The sequence below is a fragment of the Nothobranchius furzeri genome, chromosome 6 (genome assembly GCF_043380555.1).
Source record: "Nothobranchius furzeri strain GRZ-AD chromosome 6, NfurGRZ-RIMD1, whole genome shotgun sequence".
In the NCBI taxonomy this organism is placed as follows: Eukaryota; Metazoa; Chordata; class Actinopteri; order Cyprinodontiformes; family Nothobranchiidae; genus Nothobranchius; species Nothobranchius furzeri.
The window spans coordinates 80,299,378-80,321,027 of record NC_091746.1 but is presented as its reverse complement, the minus strand read 5'-3'; the positions used below and the strand labels follow the sequence as shown (position 1 = coordinate 80,321,027).

The 21,650-nt window shown below is 40.2% G+C and overlaps 1 protein-coding gene across 2 annotated transcripts; it reads right to left on the bottom strand.

Moving 5' to 3' along the window:
- Positions 1 to 321: 321 nt before the first annotated feature.
- On the bottom strand, positions 322 to 21,273 carry dkk2 (dickkopf WNT signaling pathway inhibitor 2). Of its 2 annotated transcripts, none has more exons than XM_015943700.3 (4): positions 20,724 to 21,273; positions 8,354 to 8,504; positions 6,228 to 6,347; positions 322 to 2,075 (listed from the first exon to the last, which is right to left on the bottom strand). In XM_015943700.3, the coding sequence occupies exons 1-4, from the start codon at positions 20,910 to 20,912 to the stop codon at positions 1,825 to 1,827; spliced, it is 711 nt and encodes a 236-aa protein (XP_015799186.3). In that variant the 5' UTR covers positions 20,913 to 21,273; the 3' UTR covers positions 322 to 1,824. The 2 variants fall into 2 exon arrangements, with proteins under 2 accessions (XP_015799186.3, XP_015799185.3); XM_015943699.3 differs by having other exon boundaries at positions 8,354 to 8,507; positions 20,724 to 21,272.
- Positions 21,274 to 21,650: the final 377 nt, after the last annotated feature.

Sequence of the window (21,650 nt, the reverse complement as noted above, 5' to 3'; positions counted from 1 at the left end):
ATATATATATATATATATATATATATATACATGTGTATATGTATATATATGTATATACATATATATATATACATATGTATATGTATATACATATATATATATACATATATATATACGTATATATATACATATGTATATATATATACATATATATATACACATGTATATATATATGTATATACATATATATATACATATGTATATACATATACATATGTATATATATATGTATATACATATATATATATACACATGTATACATCATTTTCACGAACTGAAACAGAACGCAACAAGCAGTAATTTTTCTCATGTGACCACTGATACAAAATACATTCATTTTATTCATCCATCATTGTACACACTCAAATCAACGCAAAATATTCACACAAGTAACTTTTTTGTAGGATATACATCTTCATACCATTTACACGCCATTTACACGACATAAACTGGACTTAATGTTCTTTCATTTACGATCTGTATTTTTAAAAGTTTAAAGGAAGCATTCCCTCCATACGTATCTACACGTTTCATCCAATCCAATAGTCTTGTTCTCACTGTACCAGTTACGATTCATATGTTATTATATATACATAATATACATTGAATCTTAAATACATTGCTTTCAGTCTATTTACATATATAAGCTTGTTGACATTGCAGACGGCTACACAAAATAAGCACTCTATGCTTTTGAATCAAATGAATACCGCCAAAAAAGGACACGTGTGATATAATGAGTGATTGCTTGGAGGAACAGCACTGTTTTGACACAAAAAAAAACCAAGCCAACATGCAGAACAAATTTGAATTCCATGTGAAGAAAGCACAACGTCATAAACAGGGCTCTGTGCCGTCGACTGCAGATATCAAGTTATTTGGAGCACTTTTCTAATCAGTCCTTCCACATCTCCATTCTGACTGAAACAAAACTAAATTGTAGTTTCTTACATCCTTGGGTTTTGTTTTTTTGATTGGAAAAGCAGATCCGTTTTCTGTCTGGTCTCAGCACCGGTACGTCTGCAGCTGCAGCAGTCAGTTTGTAACTCATGCTTGCATCACAGCCGATCGCAGCTGCTTCTGACAGATCAAATAAGGTTTCCGAGGCAAACACAATACTTAATCTCTGGTCTCTTGGCTGAAAACAAGGTCAAAAGCTCATGCAACCAGATGAAACTCATCAAATGTTCCTTTATTCTTTGGTTTATGAGCATTAGGTGTTAAATGTTTTCGCATTGACACCGAATGCAGCTGGTTTTAGGTAATTGCTCGAACAAAAAGTTAAGTCCCTGACAATTTTACATATAAAAATTACATATAACATCTATTGGTGTCAAATCAAATGCTGGTAAAGAATGTAAACGTTATGGCTTTATATAGTTGATCTAAAATGGAAGGTTTTAGCTTAATTAAAGGCTGCTACATTTGTTGCCTCCAACTAGACAAACTCCACACTCACGTCTCTGTGGCTCCCTGAAAGTGTTTAATAAATTTATTTATCTAATATATTGTAACAAGTACAGCTTAGGCTCATTACTGTCTGGAAGCAGGGAGGAGTATGTGCGCATGTGTTTTTGAGAACGCGTGCTTAAGTTTGAGTGCAGGGATGGACCACTCACAGCAAAACACATCAGAACGTTTCCATTTGCTCTTTGCTCGCTGAGCTTGAACCCACGCAGTTCGTGTTCTGTCTCTGGTTAGTCTCTGTCTTTTGCTCCTTTTTCAACACAGCTACAACCCATTCTTTAAAAAAAAAACAGAAGAAAAAACTTTCCGTGGCAGATGGAGACAGAGCCCTCGACGCCTATGGCAGCTGCCTCGGCTTCAGATCTTCTGGCACATGTGGAGCCTGGACTTGGAGGAGGAGGTGGCGTCTTTCCACACCTTGCAGGAGAGGCCCTTGGCGCAGTCGCAGCGCTGGAAGATTTCCAGGCCATGAGAGCCTTTCTTCCTCTGCTTGGTGCACACCTCTCCTTGCCTCAGCACTGGTTTGCAGATTTTTGTCCAGAAGTGTCGGGCACAGCAGTAGCCCTCTGAGCAATCAGAAGAGCGTAGGCAAGAATCACCCTCGTGACCTTGAAGAGGAAAGCAAAAAAACTAGTTACTCCAACTGCTTCAGCTTAAAAGCATCAAACTGTAATTCAGGGTATTCAGGGTAACGTTTGTTTTGTAGTGCTGAAACAAATAGTTTGGCTTTGCTGAAATATGTTTCTGTGTCACGCATATTAGTGACAAATATCAATCAATCAATCAATCAATACTTTATTAATCCCAGAGGGAAATTAGAGTTTCAGTACACACAATTCAGAGATCAGACATACATGGGCAAGACACACAACAAGAATTGGTGACTGTGGTCATTCGCAACTCTGAGTCGCGCTACCTTAATAGAGATCAGAGGGTTACATGAGGATTGGTTCAGGTGGAGGGAAAAAAGGCACTTCAGAGTTACCCTCCACCAGGAGGGCAGCTTTGCTCGGCAAAAAAAAACACCTCAAACAGATACACAACAGACTTCAGACAACACAACATAACATGAGCCTCCAATAGGAAGGCGGGGGGGGGGGGGGATTCTGTTTCCCCCAGCGAGAGCAGCCATCTACGGCGCTCAGCTACTGTACAGTCACAGGTGGGAGGGAGATCTTTGGACAAGCGAAGAGCACATTGACTCCTCCAGCTGATGACCTCGCCAGGCTGAAGTCCACCAATCCGAAGGCGGCGGGGTGGGGGGGGGGGTGGGGGGGGGGGGGGGGGTTCGCAGCATCTGTCTGCATTCATTCGTGGGGGTTTTAGTTGCTTGCAGCTCAAGGCTACCAGGGCGTCAGATTCGGATAACATGAATTTGTTTGGGTCAGGCTGAGATAATTTTCCTCTCTGCCTTCAGTCTTTAAACTGATCATTTTCAGTCCTTCAGTGAAGCCAATTTTGGGTTTTAAGCTAGTCCCTACCGTCCGGTGACTCTCTACGAGATGACATCCATTTTGCGCACTAATACCGGCATCGCAGCTAGAACATTGTCCAGCTCACGATTCACCTCGAGTAACGTCCCAGTCTGAGAAGTCTACACACGGACGGTGCTTTCCGTGGGTGCGGGTCGCCCTCCAATCGCTCCCGTCTTCCCAAATTTCCAGAAAACCAGATATCCTCCCACTCCAATCAGGAGAAATCCAGTGATCATCAGACCAAATATCCACATGTCTTCGATGTCCTCAATGGACAGCTGGCTGAGGCATATGATCTTCCATTCCTTCCAGGAATCCAAACTATGCCCCACCGGGTGTGTCCCCTGTGGACATGTGGGAGCCCCCTGCTCCGTTCTCATTGTTGAAAAAATCTTGTCGATCACATTGAATGACCAGTTTATCAAATCCGTGGTTAGTAAAAAATAGAGTTTTTCAGAAGAAATGCAGAGAAGCGCTCTGTGGACAGACAGGACAAAGAGCCTTGGGGAAAAAAGATAAGGGAGCGAAAGACGGAAGCGTCTGTTCTCCTCGAGTGCCTGAAGAGAAGCCTGTTGTAGATGACCTCTGTTCAGAAAAATAATTTATGTTCTTCAGGACTGATGGGCTAACGGCTAGTCTGAAAGCAGCTCTAAAACACTTCAACTTTATCATATAAACCTTTAAACTGCCATCAGATTGGAATAGCTTTTATTTCTATGGAATTGTGGAGTTATTTATATTTAACATTTCCAGTGCATGCATGGGTTAAGTCCAGAAAAAATGTTTTCATGTTTCTACCAAAAACCCGAAACATGCTATACTAAATTGAGGACAGTTTAACGGTTTATTTAAAAATGCACGAACCACTGGGGAATTAGAAAAATAGAAGTTGTCATAAAAAGCAGCAATACTTTTTAATTATGACAAACTGTTAGCTCTTCAGTCCTGTAGGATATAAACTCTACGTCTCTTAAGAGAGGTCATTCTGAAAGTACAACAACATTTTATGTTTTAAAACTATTAAAGATGGGTTAATTATTATTTTAATTTGAAAAAATGGAAGGAGGTTTAGAATGTTCATGATCTTATGTTTCTATACTCTTGTGTTTTTGTAAGTTTTTTCTAATTATCTTCAACATGACAGAAACCTAAAATAATTAAAAAACATGATAAAGAAAACAGAAAAGTAACTGAATTACTCTCTGGATAAAACATATGGTCCAACCTCTTTAAATACCGTACGTTTGCAGTTGCAACAATTTAGTCATGCAAGTTGTATTCAACTCTTCTCATGCATGTGTCGCATATCTCCATGTGAACCCTATAAGCAATCACAAATGGAAGCAGTAAGTGTAATCTATTATTGATTTTTTTGCTTTTATATTTGATATAATCTGGGTACAAATCTCTCAAGCAGCAACTTGAGGCCTTTTGGGGTAGGCGGACATTAACTTAAATCAGCAATCTAGAGTTTTCCCCGTAACAGAAATTATGTATGATTTTTTTTTAGAAATCTGTAGAAGTGAAAGTCTTACCCTGTATTGTGATATAATGTGGACAATATGTACATTTTTATTCAGTTAATCCCCCATCCCATAGAGCCCCATGCAATTTGAATTGAGTGCTGCTCAACTTTAGCCAATAGCGTTAGACATCTGTTTACGTACGGATGTCAATCACAGACTGTGTGTGTGCATTTACCTGGACTGATGCAGAGTTGGCCACATTTTCAATGGATAGTTAAGTCTGGAGGTACTGTATCGTGCTACTTTACTTCTTCCAGAGCAACAGTAAGCACAATAAATGATTGTTTTTTTGTTGACAATATTGAGATGAAATTTTTCATAAAACATGTTATTTTTTGAGCCATTACTTCAACTCGGAAATAAGACTCTTGGATTCCTCTCTCATGTGGATTCCACAACAGTACACAGCTCCAAACCTGGAGACTGCAGATTCATGCTGCCATGTCCCACCCCTGGACTAGAGACACCCTGGATGAGGAGGAGCGGGGCATGATGATGCTGCAACAACCCCAACCCCAGGCTTCAGCAGAGGGTTTGCTGCTGAGACTGTAAAATGTATGCTCGTAGTCATAAACCACTTTGGGGTGGAAATAACAATATATGATGGTCACAAGCATAAAGTGGATTTTGAATGATCTAGGACCTTTAAAAAAAATATATATATATTTTTTTTTTTTTTGAATAAACAGCAAATTATGAGAATAGTAATTGCAAAACAATGTGTTTTAGCTCTGTTGTTCGGCTAAAGGTGCTCATTGACGAATGAGAGGCGTCGCTTACAGCCGTAATCATAGAAGTAGGGAGTAGGCTTAAGCCTGATTCATGCTTCTCCGTCTGCGTCAGTGCGGAGACACGCAACGCCATTATCCGTCCTTGCGTAGGACTCCGGCAGGCACGCAAGTACGTACGGAGTCGAGCCCACTTTTTTAAACATCCGTCGAACGAGACGGATTACGCAAGCTTGTGATTGGTCAGGACGCCGCTGTTGTTTACAGCGCCGCCATTGCAAAGAGAGCCGAGGATAACTAGCGGCAGACACGGAGAAGCTTGAAGAAAACCTCGCGAAAAAACTCTAAAAATATGAAAGTTTAATTCCCCCGTGACTGGAGGAGTGAAAAGATGCGCAGCAAGCGTTTTATTTGTGGACGGAAATAACAGGAAACGTGGATTTAGAGGTGGGGAGCGCATGAAGAGGTGGGAGAATGAGAGACAAATATGTCCGTGTTAAAAGTCTCTTATATACACAAAAACACAATATAAACACACGATCTTGGACCGATGCATGACAGGATACCACAGAACAGCGCTACGCCCTCTGTTGTCCTGCCAGGGAATTGCTTTGCAACGCTCTCCAGGAGACGGAGAAGTAAAAGAGCAAAACGCTTCCGTCAATCCGTGCGTGTCTGTCCCTTGCGGAGCTGACGGAGAAGCATAAACCAGGCTTTAGATGGTGCTCTTTGAGAAAATACTCTAGATTTCTGTTTTAAATCAGATTACAGGAATTTATCAGTATCAGCAGGTGAAATCTGCATTTTGTGGGTTTTTCAGTTAAACTGTTTAAGCTCCAAATAGAAACCCTGTGGTTTCCTCTCAGGTTCTCTGTGCTGTGACAAATGACCGCAGAGCCAATTATCAACATAGTTTGTGGACTGGCATCGTTCATGAACGTTTTTGAGAGAGGCAGAAAAAGAACAGCCACGTTTAACAGATGATAGGAGAGAATAATGTTTCTTTGTTATAGTGTTAGGTAGAGTCTCACCTTTCACTGGTACCTTCCCTTTTCTCCTCCAGCTGTGGTCTTTGGTGGATTGTACGTTGTGGTCATCCAACGGTGAGATGTGAGGTGAAAGCACGCTCTCAGAGATGGAGACACAAATATCTGAAAAAACGAAATAAAGATTAGAAAAGCTTGGAGTTGGATGAGATCACTTTCACTGGATTTGGACTGCAGGAGTCGTGGGATTTTCTTTTAAAGTCATACTTTAAACTTTTCATATTTTTCGACGTTTTCTTGAACCAGTATTTGGTAAAATGACCCTTTACAGGGTTAATGAAATGTCATCCCGACCCCTAATGCCCTTTTTTCCAGAACACCACACTTGCAACTTCAGAGTGCAGTGTCGGTACAGGATCTGCTCGGGTGCAAGATCGGCTCGGGGTCCTTCGATTGCCGATGACGTCAAAGTACGGCAAATGTTAACGTGATAACAACATAACGTGATTACATAACTTCCGTAAGGTTCATGTTCAGCCAATCAACTACTTTGACGTCATCGGCAGTCGAAGGACCCCGAGCCGATCTTGCACCCGAGCAGATCCTGTACCGACGCAGGTCTGGCCCCTGTTGTACTTAAGAGTGGAGCTGACATGGCGGAAGCTGGAGTCTGATTCCAACACATTTCCTGTATGTTTTAGATCATGAGCTCAGCTGATTCATTGGATTTAGTGATGAACCGCTCCCGTTGAAATTAATGAAGACTGAGGAGATATTTCAGCTGTTAGATTAAGGTGTTAAAAAGATGCACACACAGCGAGGAGATGTTTCCTGAACATGTTTGAATTTGGCCCTCTTTTATGTTGATTTTATCTCACAGTTTTCATTGGTTCAATTTTTCCCTTGTTTTACACATTTGTCTTCTACTAGAATGTTTCACCTTTTTTGTAATTTGTAATCTGTAATTTGAATTGCTTTTATTTTCTGATTTATTCACTTCATTTAACTTTGTACTGTAGTGTTCAGCACCTTGGGCTTCCTGACAGGGTTGCGGAAGACGCTTTATAAACAAAGCTTTGATTTGATTGATTGATTTGAGATAAGTCTCACTTTTGCTTTCACAAGCAAAACTGTCATGATCTGCGTCTGCCCCTTCCCTCATGTGTCTCCTTGTGTTACCCATCCATCTCTAGGTTCTCCTGTTGTGTATCCTAGCACCCTCTTGTGTCATTGTCTACGTCTTCCTCATGTGTTCCCAGAGCTGCAGCCCCTTTAGTTTTCCTCCCCCCCCCCCAGGTATCTCCCTCCAGGTCCTGTGCTCCCCGTGGTCCTCCTTAGTCACGCCCCTCGCTAAAAGCGAGCCAGAACTGCCTAGTATCCCTTTTATAATGCCTTGAGGTGCACCAGGGACACGTTTATCACATAACTGTGGCGTTTTGAAGAACACGGAATATTTTAGAGCAGAGGTGCCAGCACCACATGTCAGATCTGTAGAGTAGTCATTTCCAATTGAACATTCTCATTTTCTGTAATAGATTCTGGAAGAAAATTCAGCAATGTGTAGTGGGTTTCCTGAAAGAAACCACACCTAAAACTATAATTATTTTACCATTTTTACATTCTAAAGTCTAATTAAAAATGTTCTCACCTCAGTGCAACCGCACAACGAAAACTATCAGATCTTGAGTGAAAACATTCCCTTCCTAATTTGCATTTATTAAGTGTTTAGTCTGTGCAGTGTTCTGCCCTCCAGATGGCCCCAACGCAAGAAGAGCTGTTGGTTTTTCAGTTTAAACCTTAAAGGAAAATGGAAAACCCTGACTGAGCCACTTTTGTCATTAAAAAAAACATCAGGGACTTTTTGTCAGCCAAACAAAGAACAATGTCAGCACGCTCCCAGACTAATCATTGGTGGTGAAACAATACGAAACATGTGATCACTGATTCCTCATCTCTGGTCCTCAATTTAAACGCAGTTCAAATTTAGTTCAGTCTGTGTTCAGTTTGTGTTCGTTGTCATTTCAGCGTGTGGGTCTAGAACCTTAGGAGTGTGTCTAATCTCAGATGTTTCATAAAATTCACAGATAACCAAATTTAACAAAGTTGCCAGTAAAAATCTATGGAGTGGAGCATGTGTGTGTGCATGTGTGTGCGCGCGTGCAAACACGTACAGTTCCTGCAGCGGTTCCCGGGGCAGCACATGGCATCTCGGTGGCAGCGCTTCTTCCTCCGGCGGCAGGTGAGGCAGCGCGATGGAGCCTGCTGAGGGCTGTGGCAGTAGCTGCCCACGCTGCACTCCTTGTCATTACTGCATGGATACACCTGCTGAGACAAGCAAGCAAATGGAAATGACTATATTTACTTTCCATATCAGAATTTTTATTCTAGAAAACACGTGGACCAAGTTCCGCGTCAGGATTCATGACTAATGCAGCTAGAAAACGCCTTAATGGATCAGAATTGTTAATCACAACGTTTTAAGTCGTAAAAGGGGTTGAAACTGCATCGTTAAATTTGTTTGACACATTTTCTAAAGTCTAATTTTCTAAAAACTTATTGCAGTGTGTTGACACCAACAGAAATGTCATGTAGGTCTTATAGCCTAGTATTTGTGTGATCTTTGAGAGGTGATCATGTTTTCCCCAAACATTGATTGTTTTTGTCGGTCACACATTAAAGCTGCAATCCCAAGTCTTCCTTCTTTCAGGAATCATGCATGATTTTCTAAAAATCCACAAAAGGGATAGTCTTACCTTGTACTGTGATAATATAGGCAACACTTGATTTGTTTTATTGCTAAGCCAGCACCTATCCCGTTGAGCCCCAGGCAACTTACATTGAGAACCACTCAGCATTATCCAGTTGTTGCGTTTTGTTTTACTTCTTTGGAGTTCTGTGACTCTGAGCTATAATTCAGGAAAGATTTCAGTGACTGGACACATTATTTCTCCATCAGAAATTAAAGCTGTTACAGAAAAGTGGAAATGTAACTCATATTATTGGGGATTTTCTAAAATTTAAATATTTTTTCCAAACGAAAACAATGAGACGAGGCTGAAGGACACATTTTTGCAGGATCTCCTAATCCTGACTATTACTAGATCAGGGTGAAGCAATAAACACTTTTAGATCACCTGAAATGTTATGTGTTTGGCAGACGCTTTTGTCTAAAGTGACTTACTGATGAGGATGGAAAAAAATTTGCTAGAAGAAAGAACAAAAGTCAAGCTCTGTTAGAGGTGACTTGAGTGACAAAAAGTATAGAAGCAAGTGCAGAAACTGTAGAACAGGGTAAGTAAGGAAATGTTTTAGGCACCCTTTTGAAAGACATTATTTAAGCCCACTATCCAATTGTTGGATTCTAATTAACAAAAAGGAAGAGGGCTAAGAGCATATCCATGAGGAACTCCAGGTTTAAATAAAATGTATTAAATTTTTTGTTTGTTTCTATTAGTGTTTTAAAAATTCTCATCTTATTAAGTTCAAATATAATGAAATATCTACTTTGTCACTTTTGGGTCAGCAGGAGCTCAGGAGGTACAGCGGGTTGTCCAGTAATCAGATGGTTGCAGGTTTGATCCCGGCTCTGACCAGAGAATGCTACTGTCCTTGGGCAAGACACTTAACCCACCTTGAGCGCTGGTGGTGGTCGGTGGGACTGGTGTAGCCACTAACACACACACACACACACACACACACACACACAAGCTCACAACAGCATTGTGACATCATATGGTACCAGCTGATGTCATATATCATATCTTAGCCAATAACGATGGAAGATTTAAATTCAAACGCTGTGCAGAGTTTTTACCTGAAGCGGGCGCAACACTGACAGTTTTAGGCCGAGAATGAAAAATTTAACTAAGGTACACTAAAGTACAAAATGATTGACTGCATGTGTCTACAGCATGATTAGACACTCATTTTATAGTTTATCAGCAAAAATAGGTTGATTTGGGGGTGATTTGCTCTTTAAGGATACATTACAAACCTTTACAGAATTCATTTTAGACTTATAAACATAACTCAAGTGTAAAAGTTAGACTGTAATTTTTGCGTACAAATCCAAATATTACACAATAACTTCTAATAGTTTTTTTTAACAAATATTGTTGCTAGGGAATTATGAGTGTAGTAGTTTGAGGAGTCGAGCTTAACGGTCCGTTAGAGTCCAGTTTTGTGTTGTTTCAGTTTATAATGTCAACATTTCTCTTTTTGGAAAGTGAGTTGCTCTTTACCAGAACTTTGGAGTCATCACGAACGTAAAAAGTTAAAACAAATAGCCACTGCTAAACTAAATGCCTTTTACTCTCATTCTGATAACTGAAAGCCACAATTTCAATTCATCCCAGTTCCCTCCAAGTGCTCCGAGCTTTAATGAGCTATAACTGAGGGGTAATTTTGTAGGTAATCATGCTCCTTCCTAGCAAAGTTGGCTAGAGTTTTGTTTTAGCTTTCAAAACAACACTGCAGAATGAAAAAAATACTGTGCTGCTCAACAAAACACAAACCATTTAAAACACCTAGCAAACCTGAGATCCACTGTCCCCAACAAGAAGGGGCGACTAACTCCTTTTTTCCATAAATGCTGAAGGTTGTTATTGGACCTTTTTATGTTCACAAGTTGTCCACAAACAAAGAGCTACTTGTGCATCCAATAAGTGCTAAACAAACAGGAAATGAAAACTGGCGGTGTAAATTATGCTCCTTTGTAGCGACATTAGAACAGCATGTTTGGTTGCCACACCAGCAGCAGCAGCAGCACATCCACATTCAGCTGGCACAGTGTTGACAGACCTGATTTAGTGTGGCTTACCACTGACAAACAGCAAGCGGTCAGCATGTGAGCAAGTGGGGAGAGTCTGAATGATATCTGGCTGAAATAACTGCATCCACCATGGATTTAAATAATAATAAACCTCCACCGGGTGGTCACTGAAAAAAAGGCATAATTTGAGGCTCCATACCACAGTTTAAATCAACAACATCAACATTTCAGCGTGGTATAATTTTCAACTCGTGTGCAACGAGCTTTAGAAAATTAAAAAGATTAGTGGTGTTGGACGGTTGCCGATCGGAGTTTTTTCTCATGCCTGGAACACATGGAGCAGACGTATAGAATGAATTAGCTGCAATATTAACATGAACGCTCATTCATCATTATGACGGACTGCAAAAGTGCAGATGTTCAATGGGCTGATGAAAGCAACAAAGATTTTAACCCAAACCATGACGCTGAAAGGAAATTCAACGTTTTCACTGAAAAACTGACAGGGGAACGAGAGAAGTGACTTCAGTGTAAATCAGCACCTCTAAAGGTTTAATTACATGTAATCTAAACGATTATGCCATGAAGAAGTGGATGTCTTAAGTTGCGTTCTGCTAAGAAACATAAGAAGTCAAACTTCCCAGCTGTGCCACATCAATACAAAGTACAACCCTCCTCAGAACCACAAGCTGCCATTTTCTATTCGTATTTGTGCGCGGGCTAAACACCAACAATTAGATTTAGAGACTCCTGAGATTTGGAAAAACAGAAGTGGACGTCCCCACTGCCTCCTGTCATCACAATAATCACCTCCTGGCTCCAACTACAGACACGACGCTCTACATCCTATAAAATTAGTCACATAGACCTCTTAATGAAAATTATCTCTGTAACTTAATACGACCTCCAGTTCTGTCAAACTGGAATTTCAAAGATCAAAAGTTCACTTCAAAGCTTTAATGCAATCAGTTTATTTAAACAGCTTCAAAAAGCATTTGCCCCCTCGCAGACTTTTCTTGTCGTTGTAAGGCTCGACTGTTTCATGTCAGCAAATTTCTAAATGAAGATTTTATTTACCAGGGGATCCCAAAACTATTCAAGCCAGCCTGGCTGGATATGCCAAACGTAATTGGGTCAAAAAGGGTGTCAACAACTACAATCTAACATTCATGATGACTGCTCATGAGTCTTCCACGTTGTCTTAGAGGAATTTTTGTCACACTCTTCTTATTAAAAGTGTTTTAAAGTTAAAGTCCCATTAGTCATCATCATACACTGGTGAAATGACCTCCCTGCATGCTTGTGGAGAGCAGTGAGCTGCAGCTGTGGCTGCACTCGGGAACTATTTGGTGGTTTAACCCCCCGATCCTTCCCCTAAAGCTGAGTGTCAAGCACGGAGGCCTTGGGTCCCTTTTTTTTTTTTTTTACTTGGGTATGACCCGGCCAGGATTTGAACTCCAATCTCCTCATCTAAGGGCGAACACTCCACTGCTAGGCCACTGAGAAGTCAGCAGCATTGATGAGGTTTCCTAGCCTGGCAAGCCATCCCATATAATTATTGAGTCTGGCCATGACCCATAGACAGAGCTCGTGGTGAGGTGGGATCTACGGTTGTCTTTCAAATAGCCTCTGCACACAACTGGACAGTGCTACGACCAATCAGAGCAAAAATGTGATGTTTGTATCTCTACAGAAATCAGTCAATGGGACAGTACGCCATACACCATTATTCAAAGGCCTGGACACACCACTGGCTTCAATCAAGCACTGTTCTTAAGCCGATGCCATCTTTGTAGTTTTTCTCCACTGCAGCTCTGGAGCTAAGCCTCCAAACATCTTTCTACAAACATAAAGTGATATAATTAGCCCAACCTAATATTTTCGGGCCGCTGGTTGACCTGCTAAGGCTACAATGGAGCGTGGCTAGACCGACTTGATGCTGCTAAGGTTCCTTTAGATTCCTAGGTTTTCCAGCATGTTCCAGATGTTTAAGGTTAAAAATCAGACTTGTTTATCAGGATGTTCTGGCACAGAGCGGGATTCATGGTTCCATAAATGATCAATCACATTCAAAAGCAATACTCATCATAAAATAAACTACACATGCATAACAGTTGAGTGTCGGTGTGGTTTCTGTAGAACAGAGCTTAAAGAGCAAGTCCCCATCCCCCCCACCAGGGTATTACTCCACTCCCACTTCCTGTTTGAAAAATGCAACAAATGCTGTTGCCTAGCAGACTGAGAGGGTGGAGCCGCTAACAAACACACACACACACACACACACACACACACACAGGCTCACAACAACATTGTGACATCATATGGTACCAGCTAACTTCCTAGGGTACCTCTTAGCCAATAGCGATGGCAGATTTAAATTCAAATGCGGTGCAGAGTTTTTACCTGACAACGACACAACACTGACAGTTCTAGGCAGAAAATTAAAATTTTAACTAAAATGCTCTAAAGTGCTGAACTACTGACTACACGTGTCTGCAGCACAATTAGACACGCATTTATATAGTTTATCAAAAATAAAAAAGTTGATTGGGGGTGACTTGCTCTTTAATGTGTTGCTTTTTGAGATCTTTTAGCCTGCTTCATATTTCAGACAGGTTTTACTGAAGGGATGTCAAAACTATCCAGTCCTGACAGTATTAGGCCTACGTGTGGCTTCTTTAATGAAACTAAACTTTCTCAACAATCTGGTAAATGACAACTAAAACAATTCACATGGGGCCAAATAGAGTTGGATAGCTTATTTTGCCTAATAAATTAAAAATTAAAAATGTCCTTTTGTATTTACTGAAGTAAATTTTCTGTGATGTTGTCATTTGAAACAAGAGACATATCTTAGGGAGAACACACTTTACCATTACCAAGAACTAATGCACTCAAAAAAAAAACAGTTATTTACAGAGCAGTTTTATATTGGAATATGCTGCCTTCTGAAATGACAATAATATCCACAACCTCTCTCCTCCGTATATTTCTGACCTTATAAGTATTACCACCCCCTCCCGTTCCCTCAGATCATCTTCCTCCTTCCATCTTGCTGTTCCTTCTGCCCGTCTCACTACCATGGGGAGCAGAGCTTTCAGCCGCTCTGCTCCCCGTCTCTGGAACTCACTCCCCCCAGACATCAGAAATATTGACAGTTTCACCCTCTTCAATTCCAGACTCAAGACACACCTGTTCAAATCTGCCTGTGACCTCTGATTTAATTAGAATTATTTTTCTATGTTCTTTTCTTCATTGTGTTTTATTGTTGTTTTAATGTATTTTCCTGTCAAGTGACCTTGGGTGTCCTGAAAGGCACTTTTAAATAAAATGTATTATTATTATTATTATTATTATTATTATTATTATTATTAGTGATCATGGCAGGTTCAAAGCAAATCTTAAGAAACTGGTCATACATAAAGATTTTAAATTAGAAAAAAAAGTGGTTACTCCAACAAATTTTAAGGAATTAGTGACCTATCTTTTGGTTTCTTCTCAGTTTATTTATTTTATTTTTAGTGTTTCTAATATTTGTTTTGCTTAATTTTATTAATTGATACGTCTGTTTTAAATGCTTTGTATGTTCTTTTTATCTTACACTGTGTGTGTAATAATGTACATGTTTTTGTTTTGAATGGAGCGGACCCCAGGAAGAATAGTCTTCACTATGGACTAATGGGGATCCTTAAATAAACAAATAAACACACAAACTGTTTGATTAGAAGTGGGGGGAGATGTGCTAAAAAATGGGACTTTTTACCCTGAGAAGAAAAACGTGCTGCTATTGAAAGAGGAAAACAGCCCGGTCTATGAAGTGTTTCATACTACCTGCTCTGTAGCTGTGCAGCAGTTTCAGATCAGTCATAATTCGCTGCATAAAAGAAGGAAAGACCGTGTCAGACTTGGGCTCACCTCTTCCATCATGACTTAACAATGCAAAACAGATCTTTGAAACCCAGAGAACTTTAACCGCAGCTGATAATCAGGCCTCATCCTGTCACGTTTTAAAACACATCGTTTACGATTTACAAACGACATCTTTCTCATCTCTCTTTTTATTTATGCTTTTTTCTGTTGCTCCCTTATTGACTTGCTTCACACATAAAACAGGAAGGGGGTTGGGGGGGGCACTCTGAATCCTCTCGGTATGCTGGTGAGATGATAAAGACTGAGACAGGGATCCATAAGGGAAGCCTCAGGTGTTGTCTCGTGTTGCGCTCGTGCAGGCAACCCACTGCCGCTTTGAAGAGGAGCCTTAAATGTGCGGGAGCTACAATCTACAAGGGATTTACTGCAGGATGCACGGGACTTTGAACATTTTCCCACTCTTTGAGATCCCTTATTTACTTTTGTTGAGCCATTCCAAAGTGCTGACATAATTCCATGGAGGAGCTCTGTAATAACATCTAAATAAAACAAAACATGTCATTTCTGCATTATTTTTTTGTTTTTGTTTTTATTCTCTCCTAAAGTTCCACAATAAAACTAAGCAATGAAAACAAACAGGAAAAAGCAACACGCTTCCATAAAAATACATCATTTTTTTAGTGAATTTTTAAAAATCCTCTTATCAGCCGCCTGGATTGGGATACAAACCAAAACCAACTTGTCACGGCAACAGAGATTAGGTCAAACATAAACATTTATTTGCATTTTCCAGACAGAGAAGGACAGTTGGTTTTTCACTTGTTTTGTTAAGGTTTTATGTATTTTAATGGGTTGATTTTTACTCAAATTGAAAAGTAGAGTTGTTCGATACTATCCTCCTTCCATTGTTATCTGCCAATATCAGCATCAAAATGTTTTATTAGTAATTAATGGTTTTTACTCTTCTAATGAAGCAACTTTTACACACCACAGACATATAATATGTCAAACCCTTCAGCTACTTCTCATCTGACTCAAAATCTTACAATCTGACATATCCGAGGTTTAGATTTTTTTATGTTTGTTGTTTTGTTAGCCCCAACCTAAACTGATGTATTTGTCATATTTCTCACACATAGTGTTCAAAGTTTATGTCTGACAAATGCCAGGAAAATAATACATTTATAGCTATAATATGTTAGAACGTTGCTGAGAGGCACGAAAAATTGTTTTTAGCTAATTTTCCTTTTTTATTTTATTCCTTTTTTCCAAACTTTTTAGCTAACTTTCCAAATTAGCCATTGCAGCTTGTAGAAGAATTTTGTTTATTTTTAAAAGTGAAATTCAGAATGTTAAAAATGTCAGTTTTTCTTGCTGGTCCTGCACAATCTTGTAAATCATGTACAACCTAACAAAATGTGTGTGTTTTTTTGTTTTGTTTTGTTGATCTGTTTTAAAAGCAGACAGGGCCATCAGATGGACTAAGTAAATCCAGCATGTGAAGGTATTTTTTCAGGAGTTAGACATCTTTAAATGCAGCTAACCGAATCGTAATAATGAGCCATGACAGTGAAGGTCTACCTTCATGATTCTATTTTCAACTACTCTCTAATGGGCTCTTACCGTTTGTAAAAAACAAAGCATTGTGGTCGTCATTCAACAGATTTTTGCTTTTGAAAGAAATTAAAATGCTAGTTCAGCTTCTGTCCACAGACGATTTCTGCTCCCTGTTTCATGTCTAGCTGACCTTTAGAGCTCCGGCTTGTAACTTGAAGCTATGAATGGTGTTAATGAGCGCTTGGGGCCATGAGGAGTCAAATAAACAATGTCACTGTATAAACAGACTTCATATCCCCTGAAAGCACACACAGCCGGTATCAGATAACATAGGGATGACTGCGCACAATCACTCACGCAAATCGTGTCTTTAAACACTGCTTGGCGTCTTTTCATCACGCAAAACACATGTGTTTACAGCCGTTGCTCTTTGAGGACTAGTATCCAGAGTCTGCAAAAAAACTAGACCTTCTTTAAGTTAAGTATACATTCTGAGTTGATCTTGCTGACTTGACATGAAAAAGGGGGAAATTCATCAAAGACTAAGCAAGGCAAAAGGGAAAGCTCTTGATGGTAATCTGGGAGGGGATTCGCTCTAAAAGAGTGTAATCCCGGATGAGGAGTCTCTGCTCACAGAGTCATCATGTGTAATGTTTCCTTGCAAAGGCTTGGGAATCAGTCTGATTAGGCTTCAGGTGGTGGTCCTCGTCGGCAAGTCTAAATGTTACCCCTAGTGGGCGATATAGGGATAATGCAAAGTTTTGCTTTGACAAAAAAAATAAACGAATAAATAAAATGTCTGCTAAAGATCCGCCTGGACAGGAGGGAAACAAAAGTAAGAGGGGATTTTGAGAATGAGTTTTAAATATTAGGTAGCCCTGATGATGACATAAGAACTAAAAGCCAATAGAAAGCACATTTAGAAATGCATGTGGCAATTTTTGTCAAGAAGAAGAAGAAAATATCATTTCTATAGCGCCTCTCAAGATAAAAAATCACGAGGCGCTTCACAAAAACAAAAAATATAAAAATTGTAAAAATAGAAAAAAAACATTTTGAAAATGTTTAAAAAATATATTTAAAATGAGCAAGAATAAGCAACTGATAGAAGTGAACACTTTTTAATACCATGACCTTTTTTTCGTGAGTTATAAGTTTTATGGTCAATACAAAACATGTTCACGGAGTTCTTTGCTCTAAATCCCTTTCCAGCTGTTTTATTATATCTTCCAGAATCCGCTGTTTTAGGGCTCTGTCACTTTAAGAAAACAGACCACGCCCACCCATCCCCTGATAGGCTGCTATAAGCTAAGAAGCTCCAATGCTTGAGAGGGGCTCGGAGTAGAGCTTCTGTTCCTCCATCTGCAGCTCTCTCATGCACTTGGGAGGTGGTTAGGGTTATGACCCTACACGCCTACATTCTTCCTTTGTGACATCACAAACTGGAACATTTTCAAAAGACTTATTTTAGAAAAATAATTCTTAAACCCAACAATGACAGAAATCTAATGGAGGTATTTTTTTATGTTTGGAGTGTTAAAAGAGGCAGAAGAGACCCACATGGCAGCAAAATAAGTTATGTGTGATATGTCCCCTTTAACCTAAAATCTTCTCACTTGTACTGTAATTTACTACTGCAGAGTTGTTTCATTGATGTTCTGGTCGAACAGCATCAGAGAAATTCGGCTCTAGTGTAGTGAAAACATGCTTTGTGAGGACAGTGTGTGTAAACGGACTCAGATTACTCCTATGGACGTAAATAAGAAAGAAAAGAGCGATTGTGTTACTTGCTTGGCGAGAGGTCCAAATGACATATTTTTCAAACCAGGTAGAACTAAATCTAGGATTCAGTTCCAGCTGTCAATCCGTGAGCCCCTTGAGATGAAACTGTGTCTCAAGATGATTGAACAGCTTACTCTTGAGAAAACCAAGTTAAAAAATACCAAGTATGGTTATTGTCAGCTTCCAGAAGACTGTCTTCTGGAATCGACGTCCATTTTGCACTAATGCCCCTTATTAATGTGTTCCGCTGTTTATTCTCTGTATGAAAGAAACTGTTAGTGTGGTTTTTCTTCTCTCTGTTCATGATAACATTCAACAAATCAACAGTTGACCAACATTTAGGGCCTTCTCTAATTTCTCTGCATCGTGACGTTTTTAGTTGAGCGTTGTTTGCTGGATACCCACAGTCCGTCACGTTTTGAGGGTAAAAACCATTCCAACATTGGTGCAACCATGTCCTAGCGCTACGAACGACGGACTAGAGCTGCAGCAGACAGAGAAACCTATCCCTTCTTTTCTTCATTCAGTGAACTAAATAGTCATTTTATACATTCAACAGACTCCTCTGGGACATTGCTTGGTAAAGTATTTTTGCATCACATACGTGACTGCTGAAGGCTGACTGACCAGCTGCTGATGTTTAACAGATTCCCTGTTGGTTCTCCCGTGGGCTCTGAGAGGTTACAGCGGTGAGCACTGGCTGCCCATCCTGTCAATTTCTGCTGGTTCCTGTCCAAAGGAGCTAACAGCGTCACCCATCGTTAGCTGTCAAGTTCTCTGAGGTTTTGGCTTTGTCTCTTTTTATTAACGTCAGGCTGGCGTGATAAGAGTGAGTCTTTCACCACAACTGAATGCTGGGAAAGACTGATGTTTATCTCCAAACAGCCACTATTGAAAGTTCATAGAAATGTCAAAAAATGTCCTCCCAAATCAAGGACTATCTAAACCGATGGACTGCAAACCACGCAGCGGTTCCCAGCAGCTTGTTCTTTCAATAGTTTACCACCATTAAGAATTTTTTTTACTGCAATTATTCAGAAGCTTTAGTCAGGAATGAAACGAGCTGCCTCGTACTATGAGAAATTCCCGCCTGCCTCCATAATTAACTGAAAAGAAAGCAAGTTTTTAAAATGGTCAGGGCGGTAACTGGCAAGTCCACAATCACAGCTCATGCTTTAAATTCTCCAGAGGTGTGATAATTTGCCAACCGCTCGTCCCCAAAGCCAGCGACGTGACAACTCCGCCATAAATCTATTTGCAGCATTTTGGCACCAACGTTTTTCTTTAATGTGAGTTTCCAAGAATAAACTTTAAAAGCCCACTTTCTAAAACTTTACACGGTTCTTTAATCAGCAGCTATTACAAATAAAAGTGAAAATATACTGGATACGCGCTGTGGGACACTTTGGAACGAAACTGCATAAAAAAAAGAGAAACAACTGAGATGCAGAACATCAGTGCAGTTTGTCAAGCCCTACTGAATCATGCCAGTTAGTCTACGACGCTGGAAAACTCTCAAAGAGCCAGAAAACACACACTTCTAATAAACCCATAAAATACACACCCCTATTCTGTCATAACAAAACTAATAAGCATTTTGATTTAGGGCAAACCAGACCAGAGTATTATGGTGGTCTCTGCACACGTTTCCCTTCGGTCCACTCTTACAAAGCACTCCACATTATTGCAAAGGCTATAAGTAGGCATTCAAATTGAGGTTTGGCAGGGTAGCTTGAGGTTGGATCTCCACACTCCACGGAGGAGAGAGTGTGGTTTTTCAGTAATTCTTCCCTCAGAGCCGGGTGCCTCTGCTCTCAACACCATGCACTTAACAGGGGGGATAAAGCAGTCTAGCAAGGATCTGTCAGGAAAACTGGATGAACAATGTGCAGAGAAGACCTGGGGACATAAGGAAGATGTGGCAGTGCCATCTGCTGCTGGGAAAGGTACTGAGAGGTGGGCTCAATGGAAAAATGAATAAATAAAATAGACATAAGCTATAAGGATCTTTTTTTTTTTACTTTTTGCTGATAAATCTGGCTTAATGTCACATTTATTTATTTGTTTAAAAAACAAAATCTGTAAAGTAATTTACAGAAATATACTAAAAATAATTAATTTCACTTTTTTATTTGCTATCAGACTGTCATGGGCAGGGCTGGCGTTTTTTAAAACTCTCTGAGTTGGTACGCGTCCCTCAGAGGCCCCTCTATAATCCCAGCGAGCGTCTGGACCACTTTAATGACACTTTATGTCCCAGACAGAAAATTACCCGGAGTATTAAATGTTTCTCACATTTCTGCTGGCATCAATGATTTACTGTCCAAGCGCGCTGCGCCCCGGCAGTGGAGTCAGCTTTCAAAGGCAATTAAGGTTTACGAGGGTTCCAATCCTCACTATTTCCAAAAACAGCAGAAATAATGAGTTTCATTTACGGCGTTTATCTGTGCATTTAAAAAAAAGTCAATAAAATAAATCATGGTGCCACCTCTATTCCGTTTGTGCGTAAAATATCCAACCAGAGCGCACAATTTTCGGGTTTTTGTAATATTATTTATTACCTGTGGAATGACGCGGTGCTTCTTGGTGGCAGGAGCGGAGCGGTTGGCAGCCGGTGCTGGCGTTTCTTCTAAGCCTGCAGGCTTGATGGAGTTCGCCTTTGGCCGCGCCTCTACCTGGGATGCCCCCGTCTTCACTGAGGCGATGAGGAACATCACAACGCAATATCTATTCCAAGTAGACACCAGCATCCTCAAAACAACACCGACTTTTAAAAAAAATGTTAAAATCGGTCTCTAATTTTTTCTGTAATTAACGTTACTTAATTAAAATCGTGCGCCCTGGCACAGTCCATGCGTCAAAGTCGCCAAACTTGCAACCCAGATGTTACAGAGGGAATTTTATGCCGTTAAAAAGGAGAAGCTCAAAGGAGCGAGTGCCATTGAGGTGTGTGAACGCCACAGAGATTCCCTGGTGTGTCAGAGACACAATAAATACGTGTATCAGTTAAAAACCGACGCGCTGAGAGGGAGAAAGGAACCAAGTCACCACCGAGTCTCTGTCAGGCTGGGAGTGAGCACTTTACGCTCCCAGCCGGCGGTTTTATGATCTCGGATCCTTTCTTTTTATAGGATTCTAATGAGTTTTCTTCCTCCGCCCCTATTCACCATCTGACAAAGACTGAAACTGATCTGTGTGCGGGACTGCTCCTGCTGCATTGTGGTCCCGACACCGACAGCAGGAGCCCCCATCGGGAGAAACCATAAAATCATACTCTGTGTGTTTTAACTGAGCACTTGACACTTTTTACTACTTGGCTGGTTGAAGAAAACGAGAAAGAAAATGCCAGAAATTAATCATTTGAAGAAAGTTTTGCAAGTTGAGATATTTAAGAACAAATATTTGTTTGTTTTGAGGATATTTGAGCAGAAAATATGACGTAAATAGCTTAAACTTATACAAAGGAAAGAAACAGACAACTTAAACTG

Excerpts from the sequence above, each read along its gene's own strand:
- dkk2 (XM_015943699.3), bottom strand. The coding sequence starts at position 20,912 with ATGCTGGTGTCTACTTGGAATAGATATTGCGTTGTGATGTTCCTCATC. Across the intron at positions 8,508-20,723 it reads AGCACCGCGTCATTCCACAG|CAGGTGTATCCATGCAGTAA; the intron begins GTAATAAATAAT and ends TGCTTGTCTCAG. Across the intron at positions 6,348-8,353 it reads CGGGAACCGCTGCAGGAACT|ATATTTGTGTCTCCATCTCT; the intron begins GTACGTGTTTGC and ends TCGTTTTTTCAG.